Source organism: Ptychodera flava, chromosome 21 (genome assembly GCF_041260155.1).
Source record: "Ptychodera flava strain L36383 chromosome 21, AS_Pfla_20210202, whole genome shotgun sequence".
NCBI classification, from domain to species: Eukaryota; Metazoa; Hemichordata; class Enteropneusta; family Ptychoderidae; genus Ptychodera; species Ptychodera flava.
Genome location: NC_091948.1, coordinates 11,158,689 through 11,176,493, shown reverse-complemented (window position 1 = coordinate 11,176,493; position 17,805 = coordinate 11,158,689). Strand labels below are relative to the sequence as shown.

At 39.9% G+C, this 17,805-nt stretch overlaps 1 protein-coding gene across 1 annotated transcript; it reads right to left on the bottom strand.

Annotated features, from left to right (window-relative positions):
• Positions 1 to 2,225: 2,225 nt before the first annotated feature.
• Positions 2,226 to 14,011, bottom strand: LOC139121394 (alkaline phosphatase-like). Its single transcript, XM_070686228.1, has 9 exons — positions 13,837 to 14,011; positions 11,763 to 11,986; positions 9,511 to 9,685; positions 9,211 to 9,380; positions 8,382 to 8,583; positions 7,866 to 8,006; positions 7,070 to 7,261; positions 6,391 to 6,528; positions 2,226 to 4,096 (listed from the first exon to the last, which is right to left on the bottom strand). The coding sequence occupies exons 1-9, from the start codon at positions 13,898 to 13,900 to the stop codon at positions 3,744 to 3,746; spliced, it is 1,659 nt and encodes a 552-aa protein (XP_070542329.1). The 5' UTR covers positions 13,901 to 14,011; the 3' UTR covers positions 2,226 to 3,743.
• Between the last annotated feature and the right edge of the window lie 3,794 nt (positions 14,012 to 17,805).

Sequence of the window (17,805 nt, the reverse complement as noted above, 5' to 3'; positions counted from 1 at the left end):
CCAAATGCAGAAAAAGGACGTCTGAGAGATCGAACATCGGAAATTCTGCGCCCGAGACCGAGCATTTTTATAAGTCGGAATTCCGTACGGGCACACAGTATCCTACGATAAATACATACGCATACGTCCATATTGACATTGCATTTTATTCGCATGCAACACGAACGATACTTGTCAAAAAATACCTGCTGCACTCACACAGAAAATGGGTCAAGAGTTCAAATCAAAAGAAAAAAGTAACAAGTTTTCTCGTAAATTTACATAAGAACAATAGTCCTGACTTTTTTGGCATACTAAAAATAGATTTGTCTCATTCTGCACCGCATACCGTCGCGACATTTAGTGGTGGCACAGTGAAGTTACAGGATCTATTTTTGATGGATAATTTGGACGTTGAAAACAAGCAGTTTTAAAATAATCAAGACTTGCGATGACTGCACTGTGGAAACAGTTGTGCAGATTCTAGCACAGGCGTTTGGGCACATTGCTGGGATAATAATCGTATTAATATGCAGAATGTCTATATACGACTTGATTATTCAATAAAAGAATCACTGTACGTGATATTAGTGTAGGCCTATAGGCCTACATGTTGACTGGCATTATACACGAATGGCTATGGCTGCCTGGCTCGGGCCCGGCGAACGCACTGCATAATCATCAATGTGTAGAATGTCTACATGACTTGATTATTTAATAAAGAATAACGGTACGTGATATTACTGTACATGTGAGCTAGCTTAACCGAGCGGCTGTAGAGCTCTGCAGGGCTTTGGTCCGGCTTGGGCCCGTTGTCCACCGCTGCACAGACAAGATGGAAAGGTAAGAAAGCTTTTCACCGCCCGATTTCATAAATCAGCGAAATTCACGAACTCTGAGCGTTTCCGGTGATTAAAACTGGTCAACGGTCAGATGGTTGCATAAGCAATCGATCGACTGACCTCTTTTGCCTAAAATCATACCTTACCCTATGCTACTGGCGAGAAATCGTCTGAAATCGGCTGGGCACACCAACCCAGCGCCGGCCATTTTGAATCAGCTGCATGCCTGCATACAACCCTTGGCAGATGACGTATTGTCGCTCTTCTCTCATTGGACGCGTACATTGCATGCAGCTGATTCAAAATGGCGGGCGCAGGGTTGGTGTGCCCAGCCGATTTCAGGACGATTTCTCGCCAGTAGCATAGGGTAAGGTATGATTTTAGGCAAAAGAGGTCAGTCGATCGATTGCTTATGCAACCATCTGACCGTTGACCAGTTTTAATCACCGGAAACGCTCAGAGTTTGTGAATTTCGCTGATTTATGAAATCGGGCGGTGAAAAGCTTTCTTACCTTTCCATCTTGTCTGTGCAGCGGTGGACAACGGGCCCAAGCCGGACCAAAGCCCTGCAGAGCTCTACAGCCGCTCGGTTAAGCTAGCTCACATGTACAGTAATATCACGTACCGTTATTCTTTATTAAATAATCAAGTCATGTAGACATTCTACACATTGATGATTATGCAGTGCGTTCGCCGGGCCCGAGCCAGGCAGCCATAGCCATTCGTGTATAATGCCAGTCAACATGTAGGCCTATAGGCCTACATTAATATCAGTACAGTGATTCTTTTATTGAATAATCAAGTCGTATATGGATATTCTGCATATTAAATACGATTATTATCCCAGCAATGTGCCAAGCGCCTGTGATTCTGAGTGTGTTGCCCGATGCAGGGAGAGCTGACGCTGACACTGCTCGTTGCATTTGATGTCAAATATCGTCGCAGTCGCCAGGAGTCATCCCATTGTTAATGTTATTTTGAACTTTTTGGACTACATGCATCGTGTGGAATCCCGATCTGTTATAGCCCAAACTTTGGTAAATATCAGACATACCGTTACTGTGAGGAAGTGTCAATTTATTTGTGTATGAACGAATACTATCTTCATTTTAAAGAGCGGTACTAGGATATATTGCGTCTCGACTCCCGCAAAGTGCAAGGTGCGCTGTCGCCCTAATATTTGTGTGCATCATACCCCAAACGTGCTGCTTCAGAGATGTCTTTCATCATTGATCCCAACAAATTTACACCAAGAGGTGAGTTACAGACCCACACTTTAGCTGTGTATCAAATTCGGTCTTCAGTCGTCTTTGAAACAAAGTGGACTGTTTCGTTCTTTCTCGAGGGTCTATGGTTTAGATAGGTACGTTCAAATGCTGGTTTAGGGGCCCGTTTTAGCACTGCTAGCAGTGCTAAAACAGTATTTTAGCATCGGTGGAATGAGCTCTCGTCCAATCAGAATGGCGCATGGTAGCATGATATAATATAACATTGTTGTAGTATTTATCACTGTCTTGGAATTGTAACCAGAGCTTCTGAAGGTGAAAGCATATTCAATTCCCGGTACCTTAAATACGATTTTGCCACTTCATATAAGGTGGTCAACCACATTTTCAATATGACGGATTTCAACTTGTAAAACACATAAGATTACAGAAGCCAGAGTATACAGGTATACAGAAATTAGATTGTAAAAAAGTATTTATTAGATTACTATCTCAAACTCTTGCTGTGGTGAGAAGTCTGCTTTTCACCCGAGATTCATTGCAACATCATATACGGATATGCTTGGATCTCACAAGAAGAAGTTAAGAAACTTCATGGTCATTAGTTATCTACAGAGTAACAGATGTATCCAAGCAAACACGGTCGTTCAGTGTAAGTATAAAGCCAAAATTACGCTCTTATACTACTTTTTAAAGGTTTATCAGAACTGGAGAGGTATTTGAACCTAAACTGCAAAAGCAAATTAATCCATGCTCTGGCACGTTTCCGATGTTCCATCCTTCATCTTGCAATACAGGATGGACGATATCAGGGCATTGCTTCATATCCAGGATTCTGTAAATTGCATAATACTGGAGACATGGAAGAGATGAATATCATTTCCTATTGATTTGTCCCATTTACAACAATCCCAGAGCTGGATATTTACTAAATGATACATTTATTGAACCAAATTATGATGCATTTCAAAAGTTCATTAGCATAGCAAAATCAGATGTTCTATTAAACCACTGTAAGTTTACAAAAAAGCAATCGAAATCGAAATTCCAGAATCAATCCGTAATGTTAGTTATTTATTTTTCTATTTACAATTTAACTTATTTGTCTTTCCCTTGCACATTTATATTTTCTGTCAAATGTACAGTTTTCTGTTTGATTGAGCAATCTCTTTGTTTTCTTGCACTTTTGTAAGACCCTTGCATATTGGCCAGTGGTCCTAAAATGCAATAAACTCATATATGCAAAAATGACCGACTAAGCGGAGTTTTTTCAAATCCCTTTCCCCCAACGTAAACAATTTTACCTCGTTCACTTGGCAAGGAAAAACCACCCTTGTCTCGGTAGGGGAACGTGTAAAAGATTTGCAGTGACAGGAAATGCTCTACTTCGATATAAGTAAGATCCTTGATTCTTTGGATGATGAATTTTACCGAAGCTTTATGTGTAACGAATTATCGTGTATTTTTTACAAGAATGAATAAAGAACATCTGTCACAAACACTACCAATATTTGCACATATGGAGAAGATGGTAACAATGTTGATTTTCGATGAGTTGTCCACCTTCATTTTACTCTTGCGTCGTCCGTCTATTAAAATTACGGTGATTAAATATTCTCGCGTGGTTTAGAGAGTGTTTTGAGACAAGAAATACATTTTATCTACATACACCTTAAAGCAGAATTTACTTGAAGACTTAGTATAACAGTTTGGTCGCTTTAAAGAGACATAGTGTGAAACTGAAATACGAGAGAACCCCGAGATTGACCCGAAGTCCGCCTGCCATACTGCAGATGCCGTCACAGGTCGTTGCGGCAGGCGAGTCTTCATCTGTTACGGGCGATTCTTCAGTCGCGGCGGCGACACAGTGCGACTCCGTCGAGTTCTGCAGGCAAGCGGCGTAGATGATCACATGGGCGATGTAGTGCTGCTCGTGAGTACCATGGAAGAGGTGTGCCATCGGCCCGTCTGCGTAGAGGGGGACGTCTTCGCCACCGTGGCTCTCGCTAGAATCTGGAATAGTTGCTTGTTGAATGTAATCTACAGCCTCTGTATGAACAAATCCAATTGAAATGTAAGTTCAAATTTTTAAATGCAAGAAGTTGCCGCATATATTATAATAAAAGCCAACATGTTTCAGTGCGTCCCTCTGAAGAAGAGTGTCGCTTACGGATCAGAGACGTTCCGTGTCACTCTTCTCCTTACTATGCAGAGAGATTTTACAAATAGCATTTGTCAATAAACGATCCGAATTACACCAAGTGTGAAATAATACAGTATTATATGTCAAAGTGCCTGTCGAAGGTTCTATTAAAATCACGCTAATAACCATGCCATCAAAATCCGAGCTCAGGTCACTGAAAGGCCAAGCATGTACGCACCCACAGGCATTGTGTTGTTCTGAATTGATAGTCTGAATAAACTAAGCTTCTATGATAATACGAACTGTTACGGCAGTATGCGTCTCGAAAGTGAAATACTAAAACTTTTGCTCAAATTTTACTCAAGGAATCTTTCAACAAGTCTCTTTCTAAATCAAGAATAAAAATCGGGAGGGGGAGGGAGGGTCACCGTGCAAATTTTGGTACTGTAGAAACAAATTACCAAAGATTTACCAATATTTGAAATTCAAAATGGCCGCCATCCCTGTGTTTACTCCGTGGAGAAAAATAAAATATTCGATTTTCGAAAAAAAAAGACGGTAAAATTTTAGTTCCTTACACCAAGAGCTTTAAAATGAACCCTCACAAGCGGTAGATCAGATAATAATTGGAGAAGTTTGAGAGTCCAAATATCTGTCCCCGAACTGTGCAAGGAAATTTACAACAGAATGCCGTTCCGGTTGAAATGCCGAAAAAGCCACATCACTAGATCAAGATCGGACCGTGGCTACATGAACGTCACAAATGGCCACATGGACCGCATTCTTTCGATGCTAACGCGGAACAACGCACGCGTACGTACGCTCGCGTGACCTGCGCTATGCCACTTCACAGAAACAGAGAAAGAAAACAAGTAATTTCTTTATATTTGTTGATTTCAATCAAGTGCGAAATATACACATGGGTCTCGGGTCAGTGTTCAGTTTGTCAATACATGCCTGTATGTGCTATCACATCAAATCTATTGTAAACAACTAGATTTTAAATTCATTTGTAAACAAAAAATATGACACCGTATAATGTATAAAAATCTCTTGTGTTGGCAGGGCAATGACTAGTTTGTATTGGACATAAAGAATGCCATTGTTACTGCAAAAAAAATCGTTGTTTGCCCCTTGAAGAAATATAAACATAACGATAACGAGGGGCAGCCAACAAACCTGTTTATACAAGAAAGTTGTCCGAGGCCGAAATAATGGGCGGGGGGGGGGGGGGGTATTTTTCAAAACGAAGCGGGGGAGGGAATTAATTTACCAACAGCATATTTTGGTTTAAATTCTCAAAATGGACTGATTGGCTGCCCCTGAAAAAAGACTACCAGGTAGATGGGTGCAAAATATTGCTATAAACTTGCCTACAACAAACTGAGAACTAGCCTATAACTAATCACCTCTAATTAATTAATTAGAAATCATGAATTATAAAACAATTGATGACAACTAAATTAGTGTATACAAAGGTTAAATCTGAAGATTCAGAAAATGTCAAACTATAAAAAGGTAATTTATTATCGTATGGCTCACTGATACCATTCAACACCGATAGGAACCACGATTTAGCTATATTGTTGTACTCGCTACAAGGGTAAGGCCATTTAAAGAAAATTCTGTGTTTGCCGTCCTTGAATTTTTGTAAAACCTACCAGCCAGCCAGGGAAAAAACACACAGACAAAAAACACAAGTGTATTAACATAAGCTCAATTTGTATCTGGTTTCCTTCGGAAAAATAATATTTTTTTATTTGTAATAGTGTTATCATTGTGTTTTTGGTTCCTTACTTTTCTCTGAAAACCTACTAGCACGCGGACGGCAAAAATAATTTTATTTAAACCGCCTAATCTAATCTTCTGTCATCCATCGACACACTAGTTTTGTAACTGAGCAAAACGATTCGGCAACAGACTTGAGTAAAATACACTGCAGAACACTCATGCACATTGGATACTTGACACAAAAGTATGGAAATCACAACAGATTTCCGCTGCCCCTATGACCCTACTGTGCACAACGTGCGCGGATTTATTGTGATCGATGCCCCCCCCCCCTCTCTCTCTCTCTCTCTCTCTCTCTCTCTCTCTCTCTCTCTCTCTCTCTCTCTCTCTCTCTCTCGCTCTCTCATACGCATACAATTCCAAATAATTTTATTGACAGAAACACATGTACGTTTAAAGTATCATCTACCTGTATCAACATCGGTTAAATTCGGCCTGTTTCCCATCAAGTCGTAGCTTAACTGTACCTGAGCGCCCCCTGGACCGTTGGCATACATTATGGTGGTGTACGGCAGTCTATCAGCGCCAAGTGCATTGTCATTTACTCCTGAAATCATGAATATCGCAGCTAGTTAAACCGAAGCTGCTCCTCTTTGATCGATGAGTGTACTTGGTTCCATTCAGTTATCAGATCTGATGTATTTTCCACAGTGTATTTTCTAAAATGCCAAAGGCTGAAAAGGTTCAATCTATCTGTGCATTCCACATGAATGTTATGCCAAATGTGATTGTGAATAACCAATGTGATGGTAAACAACTGAATATTAGCCAGCAATATAGCATTCATTTGCTAACTGTTGCATTGTCTTGTTGTATACAATGCGTTGTGTCCATTGGATAGAAGAAGGAGACGAATAAAATATTTGGTTTGGGACAAAAACGATGAAAATATTACCAAAGGTTACAGACAACGTCCCTTTAGAATACGGTGAAGTTTCTATCACCCCAAATAACAATTCAGCCCCTTTCCCATTTCGTCCATACCGTGACAATTGAGAAATTCCACTCCGAATGTCACTGTACACATCTTTGATTTCCCTTTTATCATTTCTTGATAAAATTATAGCTTATGATACTTGGCCACTCACCTAGTATTGGATTGCCACGGCCTGGATATCCAACGATAGTGTTAGTGTGACTGTGGTCTGCCGTCACGATGGTCAGCGTGTCTTCTGAACTGGTGAGCAAGCGCGCGACCTGCAAAGCTTCATCCATTGCTAAAGTGTCCTTAAGCGCTCGGTGTGCGTTACCAGCGTGGTGGGCGTGGTCGATCCTACCTCCTGAAATAGTGGTAGCAACCCGAGTTCAGTATCGGAAATACGGTGAAAACACGAAAAGTTCTAGAACATTCACAGTCGTACGGAAAGTAACGAACAGTCGCAACAGCTGTCTTTAGTATAGGCGGTTAGCTACTCATGCAGCGTATGGTGTTGAGTAGCATGAGTGTCGTGGGGTGTAATCTTTCCCTTGTATGACATAGTCGTGTCATTCTATTTTGTGGTGTCGCGATTTCGTAATTATTTTGTGAAGTTTTGTATTATATTGTACAATAATGTAGTCATGTTTCAGGGTATTGTCATTAGAATTATATGGCATTGTCATTCATTAAGTTATGTGGTGTCATCATTACATTCTGTAGTTTCGACAAGACCCCCCCCTCTCTCTCTCTCTCTCTCTCTCTCTCTCTCTCTCTCTCTCTCTCTCTCCTCTCTCTCTCTCTCTCTCTCTCTCTCTCTCTCTCTCTCCATCTCTGTCCCGTTGGGACAGAGATTGATTACATAGCCAGGCCGCCAAAAGCCCCCTAGAACAGGTCCTAACTAGTATTGCGTCCGATGATGTAAAGTTGAGCATACTGTTTTCTGACTTCCGTATCAACATCATTACCTTCGACAAGAAGCATAAACCCGTTTTCGTTTTTCTGTAATATCTTTATCGCCTTCTCCACCATTTCGGACAAACTTGGCTCCCCACCAATGTCGTCTAGCCTGTCAGCGCTGTATTGCATATGACTATACTCGAACAGACCTAAATAACAGTAAAAACGAGAACAAAAACATAACAATTTGTTATCATTTTATGTCATCTTCTACGTTAATATTACTTTTATTTAGATTTTTTTTCTCTGTATGGTTCTGAAACTGGTTCATATTTCTACTGCTTGATTTATCTCTGTAAATTAAGCTAGATTGACTGCTTGAGTTTATTCATTCATCTCTTTGTTTGTTTGTTTGTTCTATCCTATAAAAGTTTAAAATCAAGAAGCTCTTTTCCTTCTATGAGAAGGTCTAAAGATTGAGAGTTTCAAGACAAGGTGTCCATTCCTTGTCGTAAACAATTAGATTCCAAAGTACACATTTCAGAGACTACAACGGCATATCGAAATTTCGTGTCGTAGCGTACCGAGGAGATATTCAGTATTGTCGGGGTCAACATCATCAAACTGTTGCTGGTTCCAGACGTAAAACGACGTGGTGTTGTCCAGATGGTGAGCCTTCCACTCATCGATGAGGTTTCTGTCATCAGTTCGGCGGCCAGGGTACCCATATTCCGGGTCCAATTCAGAGGCAGGTATAAATGCTCTCCGACCTCCGCCCATGATAACCTTTCAGAGAAATCAACGCCAGACTATTGAACACGTTCGCAACGTTCGAATAGTGAGGAAAATATTTCATGCAGCATAGAAAGTAAACTTAGATTTATAGAGTGTTCAGTCTCTTTGCATTGTTAAGATTGCAGCCTGGCTAAAACCGAAAATCTTTGGGCTTCCGTAAAATGTCTAGCTCATTAATCCTGTTTGAAAATGACCGATTTATGTCCACAATGGCTTTTCTCCAGTAATAAGTTTGCATTTGATAGAAAATATCTAGGGAAACGAATGAAACAAAATTTGCCGACGACCCTACAGGGTACTTATACATGTAAATGAAAATCGGACAAGAAAGAGTACATTGTAATCCCATGATCGTATAGATCAAAACGATATAACAATTATGGTTAATTTGCGAAGGTCGCGATTTCTTATAGTTGTGGACACATTTTGTGCACCACATCAAGAGGATGCCACACTATCGCTGTCAAGTTGACATATTTTCAAGTCGCCCAACGGACCAGAGAAGAGCAAAGCACGACTTCGTGTCCTATCATATTTGTTAAGTGCATTAAGAAATTCCTATAGGCCCGCAGTTTCTCTAATCGCTAGCTAGTCAAACAACGAGACAATTCCTCTTACCTTGATGTCTTTTCCGAGTTCTATCATCTGTGAAGCGATGTCAGTACACTGTCTTTGATTGACCGGAATGTCACTGTTGCTTTCCCAGTTTCTACTTGCCGAGTGAGCATAGGCACAGGCCGGTGTGGCATGGGTGATTCGCGCGGTGGATATTATGCCTGTTGATTTTCCTGCTCGATATCATCAATAAAAAAGCACCTTTTAAAAAATAATACTAACATACAAAGTATTTTTGTAACTTAAAATGAAAAACGTTTTATCAATGGCGCGGCAGTAACAACTTATTTTGGCAAGACTCACCGGCATCCCGAGCATACTTGATAACTGAGTCAACAGGGGAATCCAACCCGGACTGACAATCGCCGTACTCGACGCCATCATGCACACCAATAACTCCTGCCTTTGTTTTTACGCCGCACAGGAAAGCAGTTGCGGTTCCCGCTGAATCGGACACTTGTTGATCAGTGTTGTACGTCTGCAAGTATTGGTTTGTGCGTGGGTCAATAGAAAGTGCAGACGTCGGCCAAATTTTCAGTGTAAAACGATGGGCCTAACAAGACTGGAACTGTGAATACAGTCACCTGTGACGACTACTGGTATTTCATGCTCTTTTGTTACAGTATTTCTATTCTCACTGCATGGTACGTTTGTAAAGACCTCAAAGTGGTCCCTGACCTCAAAGTGGTTTCCAAGTTTTCAGTTGACCTCGATTTCCTTGCAGTCTCATTAACTTTTTAAACGTATCTTTATATAAAGTTGTAGAACTTTGTAACATACGTTGAATGCTACACACATGTCAGGGTTATGATGGGCTGACTGGATGGGCTTAGCAGAGCCACAAAATATATGTATCTCGATTGTAAAGACGAAAATGTAATGGTTAAATACCCTTCCTCTGTCCTCATCGCTTGAAAATCAGTCACTGTTTGAACAGTAATTTTGATATTATTGTTTCCATAATTTCGTTTACACATCTGACATGTATATTTTTTTCATTTTAGTCAATAGTTGAATCCTTCTAGAACTCTGTTCTAAGTTCGCTGGTTTTGAGTGAAGCCAGAGCTCCCCTGGCTGTAACTTTTCATTTGTTTTCCATCAATTTTGTACTTAAAGGTATCCGTGTATCAAACAGTTGTCTCCGGGGAAAATATAGACCCAGATATTCAGTCGTGTTCAGGTCTCCGCCAACTCAAAGCCAAGCACGGGTTGGAGTTGACAGAAACCCATACGCGACTGAATCTGCCAGTCTGGAGAAAATAATATTTTGACAAAATATGAAAAACACCCTTTACTCTACAACTTTAATCTACACATGCAAATTCATCCATCATTTCAAAATCTCTGAATTAGGCCACCATTGGGAACAAATCTACTGACTTTAAAAGCGATCTTGCCCAATAGTGAGTCGGAGAAAGTTTTGTCTTCACTAGAAATAAGAAAAAAAGATTCAAACAACTTATTAAATGAACATTTTATCATTATTTTAAATTAAGATCATCCCTTGCATTCATCCCAGCAAATCAAATTTGAATCCTAGGTTTCAGAAACATGGCATTTTGACCGAAAATTGGGGGGGGGGAACTCCGAAAATTTACACAAACAAATTTTGTCATCAGTCGCATACACACCTGAGTGAAGTAAGCCATTTGAATCAATGTGCCAAATATTGAAGGTATTATGTTAGCAGTTATAAAAAAATAGTATTTTGATCAAAAATGAAAACTAATCATCCAAACCTTACAAGGCCGACACGTCATTATTATGTCAACAATGAAAAGGCTGTGCTGTGAGATAAGACACTTTAAACAAGCCTTCGTACAAACATTCACCGTCGGCCAATCTTAATAGTCCAGTCAGTGGAATAATATACGATTTTTTCTTGCATGAAAAATGATAAATACAATCAAAATATGGTCATTTGTCTCTATTCGTGTTTGATATTACCAAACGTGAATTGGATGATTTTCAGCCGACAACGCGGACATTCTTTCCACCACATTCAAAAGTTTACAGTCATGCCATATGTTAGGACGACCTTGGACAATGTGCTGTATTTGAAGCAATTATTTTTCATGACGGACAATATTCTCTCGACTCAAAATCTGCGACATGTAGACGTCCTTGTGGTGGGGTCCTATACCCAGCATATCGACATGCTGGTAACTATTTCAGTAATGAAACACCTATTTTATAGTTTTTAGTACGCATTGACATCCACACTAAAAAGGTGTTCGCAAGAGGTATCTTTGCGAGCGGACAGGCAATGTTTTGTTTTTCGTAACAACACGAACGGAAAGGATGCGCGGGCAATTACGTGATTTTTCTCGGCGAGCGACTTGAAAACGGGTTGGACGACTCCACAGGGAGGTGGGGGATTTGTTATTTGCTTAGGAGATTCAACGTGGAAATATTGTGATGAGTGAGGTTTCTGGGTAGTTCGTGTAAAAGGAAAAGGGCAACGATCATAATATTATATAAAGAGGACGAAAATGCGAATGACGTAAGCAAAGACACACACTAGAGCCATTAACTGCCATGTGTTACTCACGCACCTTGATAAGAGCGGCATGTGGCAGCTCACCCATGTTCAGCACAGTTTCTTCACCCGGATTTCCTTCCAACTGACCCTTGAGGATACGGGCAGACGTGATCGTTGCCACGCCCATACCGTCTCCCAGAAAGAACACCACGTTTTTAGCGGCATTTTTATTCAGATTCTCCAGGTTTTTGGCCCGTAGTAGGGATTCTCTAGCCGAGCGGTTCCATTCGTCTGGAGCTGAAGGAAAAAGCAGTTGATTCAGTGGAGTATAGAAACATATATACCACATATATAGGGTCCAGGATGTACATTTTCAATAAATCGACAAACCGGTAAAGAGATAGTTATCAAAGATACCGAAATATATATAAACAGATAATAGATAAATAGATGGATAAAAGAAAGATAAATACACACATTCATACATGTAGACATGATACATTCATATATACATATTACATACGTAAATAGATGCAAGACACATACATAAATACACCTACCTACCTACCTACCTACCTACCTACCTACCTACCTACCTACCTACCTACCTACCACCCACCCACCCACCCACCCACCCACCCACCCACCCACCCACCACCTACCTACCCACCCACCCACCCACCCACCTACCTACCTACCTACCTACCTACCTACCTACCTACCTACCTACCTACCCACCTACCTACTTACCTACCTACCTACCTATCTACCTACCTACCTACCTACCTACCTACCTACCTACCTACCTACCCACCTACCTACCTACCTACCTACCTACCTACCTACCTACCTACCTACCTACCTACCTACCTACCTACCTACCTACCTACCTACCTACCCACCTACCTACCTACCTACCTACCTAACTATCTACCTACCTACCTACCTACCTACCTACCCACCCACCCACCCACCCACCCACCCACCCACCCATCCGTCCGTCCCTCCGTCCGTCCGTCCGTCCGTCCGTACGTACGTACGTACGTACGTACATACATACATACATACATACATACATACATACATACATACATACATACATACATACATATATACATACATACATACATACATACATACATACATACATACATACATACATACATACATACATACACGCATACACAAAGCAGGAAGCAATATCGTTCGTAGCTCGGAGTTTCACATTACTAACATGGCGATCGCCAAGACATTCGGACTCTCAAGCTTTTTCAATTCTTTTGTGATATAGAATTTCTTGGGCTAATGTTAAAGCTCTTGGCGTGGGGAAATTTTTAATAGTCTTTCTTTTACGAAAATCGAAACAAATTATTTTTGTCTATGGAGTTAACACAGGGATGGTGACCATTTAGATCTTGAAATCTCGGAAAATCTTGGGTAATTTGTTCACCTGGGACCAGAATTTGCACGGTGACCCCCGATTTTTTTCTGGACTTTGAAAGAAAATGATGGACAGATTCTTTGTGGAAAGTTTGAGCAAATTTAAGTCTTTCACTTTCGAGGCATATACTACCTTAATGCAATTTCCACTTCTTATGTATCATATTGAAAACATGATACATAATTTGTCGTTTTTGCCTTCACAATGTGCAAGCGACCATCCATTAAAGTGACGTTAATACGTTATTTATGTTATTAAAGTGATGTTAATTGTTTCATCGTACAGTAAATGCTGAATTTCATTTGGGCGTCATTTGCCAAAGTTGTAAGTCTATAATTCAACATTCTTTGCTTCGTGCTCTGAAGAATTATCACAGAAATGAGGCCAGGCGGAGCAGCCATTGCTCCATGTGTGAGGACAGACAGAAGAATCAGGATATAACTTGTACAAGGTGCACAGTGGATACATAAAACGGAAAGCTGGCGTATCAACCATTTATCATTCGAAACATTGTCGAGCAAATCACTTCCAAAGTGTATACTTTTAACCTTATTATTGCCAAATTACTCATGTTGGGTGTGTTGAAATATAACATTGCGTAAACAAAACTCAGAGTTTCAATTATAGCCTGAAAATCGTGGTGCCTGAAAATCGTGGTTCATTTAAAAGACCTGGAGAAAACAATAAGACTATGCATATAACTAACCTTGTGCTCGACTCCAAAAGCTGGAACATACAAGGAGGAGGACGTGGACGAGAGGACGGTTCATTATTCAGCGAGGAGACAGGTTCAAAATTTGATTCTCCCGTAAAGGCGATAAACAGAAGTGCGCAACTTTTTTAAAGACAAGGTCACACTGTACTTTGATCGCGCGTTTGTTCTTACGTAAATTTCTGACTAACATGTAAATTGCAGGTGATAAGTAAGGAGGGCGGTGTTGTATTCCTAAGATACGATAAGATAGTCTCACAAGATTGTTGTCCTGGTGCTCTACTGATCAGACGGTGAACTGTAATTATTTTCTCGAATCCAGTACCGTTCTCATGATCGCAGGAAGTTGGGATAAAAGGGCAAACACAACTAGGAACTCTTGGGATTGGCCGTCAAAAGGGGAAACGACAACAAAGCAGAGACAACGATACGAAGGCAGTAACATTTTAAGAGTGGCTGAGTGAGTATTTGAAATACTGGAAATATTCATATGACAATACATGATACGAATGCCTTATCGTGAAAATCTAGACCTAATGATGAAAAAAAGCTGATGAGAGGAACAACTTAGAAAAGGCATTGACAATACTAGTTTGACAACTACACTGTGATTTTTAGATTTCTCCACGGCCCTTTACTTAGTTTACTGACTTCTTCAACCAGCTGCCTCGTACCATCGTTGAGGGCGTGCAATATAAGTAAAACAACAGGCTGCCAGGCAAATAAAATGGCGAAGTCTCAGTCTCGTCGGCATACGGTGTGCCATCGGTCACAGTCATGTCACAGTGATAATCTACCAAAGCAGGCCGTAGCCCACAGCTGGAGGGGGTAGCTGCCCATCCAGAACTTTCCACACTATCAATATGTAAATTTATGTAAACAACCCAAATCCAGGGTAAGCAAGGTTCCTTGTCAATTTGGTCAGGCTACGGCCCTAAAAAGATTCAGTACAACTGAGGTTTTGTTGAAAATATGCTCTCCGCTTTCGCGACGAAAGTTACATGAGTCCCCCATGAAAGAAGCTAGCATCTTTATATCAAATGGATTGATTGAGAAAGCCAATTTCTTCGTAAGCTTTCCAGTGCGGCAATGCCGACTTTCAACGGCATCTGTTGCATCGATGCACAAGTTATTGTGACAGGAAGTTGTCATCAAGTTATATTAATTTCGCTGTTAGTCTTCGTGTGAGTTTTGGGTTGTTCAGTCTCCATGACTAAGCATACAATAATACCCTCATTATGGAGCTAGTAACCTCATACTACAAACACAAAATATGGGCATCATAGTCATCCTGAGTGAGAGGAATGCTTAAAATTCAGAAAAAGTAGAATTTCAAACCATGTAGAGTATATGGTCATAAATGAGAAGGCAGTTATGATAAAAAATGTGCAAACAACGACTGACAATTTTGATAGTGTTGTCTATAATTTCTAATTTCTCACTTTGTTAATCTAAAATACGAATTCTGATACCTATAAAGCTAACGGTCAAAATTCAACGTAGAACGTGGCTTTGGATTATTATTTTTAGAACATTTAAATTTTTAAAGTATTTCTTTGGTTTACTGCTTGCTTTGATTCATTGAAGCCTGCGATATATATGGAATTTTCACCATCTGATTTTTGTGAAATCGAAAATTTGGTTTCATCGACACAGTGTACATGTGTTGAGACGCCGAATTTGCAGCTATGAATCTTTGCATAATGATTCACATGACGTGTAAATCACTCGATTGTCCTTAAATAACTTTCGATGAATATTTATATCAATCGCAAGTTCTTGTTCGACTCCCCACAGCATGTTAAAACACCAACTATTTAAGCTGTCAACTCATTGTCTGTATATTTGAAATGTAGTGCTATTATGTACATTTGAATTCTAGTCCGGACCAGAATTAACGTGTCAACAACAACAATGCAGTCAGCACATTTACAGACTGAGTTGTGTATTTCAGCATGCTTCGGAAAGTAGAACAAAAAACTGTAGTTAACATTTAAAATAAAGTAGTATCAAGAAATCACTCGAAGTTAAACTACTGGCCGTTTAAAGGAATAATAGAGATATAAAATGAAGCTTATCTGGGCAACATTCATTTCAGCAACTGGAGTTCAGACCTGAGGGTTGACTTCATGCAAACGTTGATTGCCTTGTGTAAGGCACACTTATAGGCAGGTGTTGGCATTTACGTCCTTCAAATGCAAAATTTTGTGCTGGAAGAAATCGAGTCGAGAATATCATGCCTTTCTGTATCAAGATATGGTAAAGTATATCTTAGGACGAATTTAGAGAATTCAGAACTGTCATGTCGGTTTGCTTGTGAAGTAAAATTTCGTATTCGTTTAAAATAATGTTTGCCAAAATGTATATTATTCAATTAGTAATAGAACCTTCATTATGTGCAGCGATCAATATTATTGTTGATAAAATGAACGCAATAAGTAAATACAATGAAAAATTATTAAATGGTACAGCTGTTTTCCCTTTAAACAGAATTGGTGAGTTATGGGAGTGTCCAATCCCTTGGATCGAACTTTTCGCCTTCAATGACAAATTTTGTACCCGGGGAACAAACCTTCATACCATAAACCTTCACTATTTTCTTATTCACTGACAAAGATTGATCAAAGATACCCCAGGTCCAGGTTTTATTGTTCGTTGTTCTTTCAGATCACTGATCATGGTTTTGCATGCATAAACGGCTCTGGTCAATACAGGCCACTTTTCAATAAAAAGCTCACTGCATATTATTAATAGATAGCTGCGGCGCAATGGCGACATTCAAGCGTGTCCATAGTGATACACACCAAAAAGAACGTTATGTTGTTCTTGTCATGTTAAAAGTCTTGTTATAGTTAACCCTTAAAGCGAACTGACCCCATTTAAATTTGAGTATACGATAAGGGCCAACCAAGTCTGTTAGTCCATTTTGAAACCAATCATGTACCTTTAAATGCTGTGATGTGGCACGGAAGGCGTAATATTCAGCTAACGCATGGCATATTTAAGGCACCACCACCTTTCTAGAAAACTTTGAGTTTGTATATGGTCGCAAATCTGAATACTTGGACACAGAATATTTTGACACATTAGAGGTCGAGCTGGAGACCGAGTTATGGTGGATTTACTTATATTTTTAAGTTGTGTGTCAGTGATGAATTTTAGGAATCACTTTAGAGTGGCAGCATGCTTTCACACGACGCAGTTCACCTTTGATTTACCTTCAGTTGGGTTTTCATAAGGAACAGTCTGAATAGGTTATGAATGGTGGAAGAGACACTTTAGGACTTTCACTCATGGCGGTAAGTCATTTAATATCAGTATTGCGTTCCTTCCTCGGTGTTTCGTCATAACCTGATGTATCAAAGGGTAGAGTGGGGAGGAGCAAAGGTGATACCGTATTTCCTTACTTATGCACATTGACGCTGTTGTATGTATGTATGTATGTATGTATGTATGTATGTATGTATGTATGTATGTATGTATGTATGTATGTATGTATGTGGGTGTGTGTGTATGTATGTTGTATGTATGTATGTATGTATGTATGTATGTATGTATGTATGTATGTATGTATGTATGTATGTATGTATGTATGTATGTATGTATGTATGTATGTATGTGGGTGTGTGTGTATGAAGATACACAAAACGAAGAGGCGAGCGCATCAGCCATTTATCATTCGAAACATTGTCAAGCAAATCACTTCCCAAAGTGTATAATTTTGAGCTCATAATTGCCAAATTACTCATGTAGCATGTGTTGGAATATGATATATAAACAAAACTCATACATATAAATTGCAGATGATAGGTAAGGAGGGCGATGTTGTTTTCCTAAGTTACGATTAGATAGTCTCACAAGATTGTTGTCCTGGTGCTCTACTGATCAGACGGTGAACTGTAATTATTGTTCTCGGATCTGATACCGTTCTCATGATCGCAGAAATTTGGGATTAAAAGACAA

What these genes read in the sequence shown, in the direction of transcription:
- LOC139121394 (XM_070686228.1), bottom strand. Translation starts at nt 13,900, where the DNA reads ATGAACCGTCCTCTCGTCCACGTCCTCCTCCTTGTATGTTCCAGCTTT. An exon ending in CAATACTGAATATCTCCTCG is followed by an intron (nt 8,007 to 8,381) that starts GTACGCTACGAC and finishes ACTGTTATTTAG; the next exon opens with GTCTGTTCGAGTATAGTCAT. An exon ending in GTTTATGCTTCTTGTCGAAG is followed by an intron (nt 7,262 to 7,865) that starts GTAATGATGTTG and finishes CCACTATTTCAG; the next exon opens with GAGGTAGGATCGACCACGCC.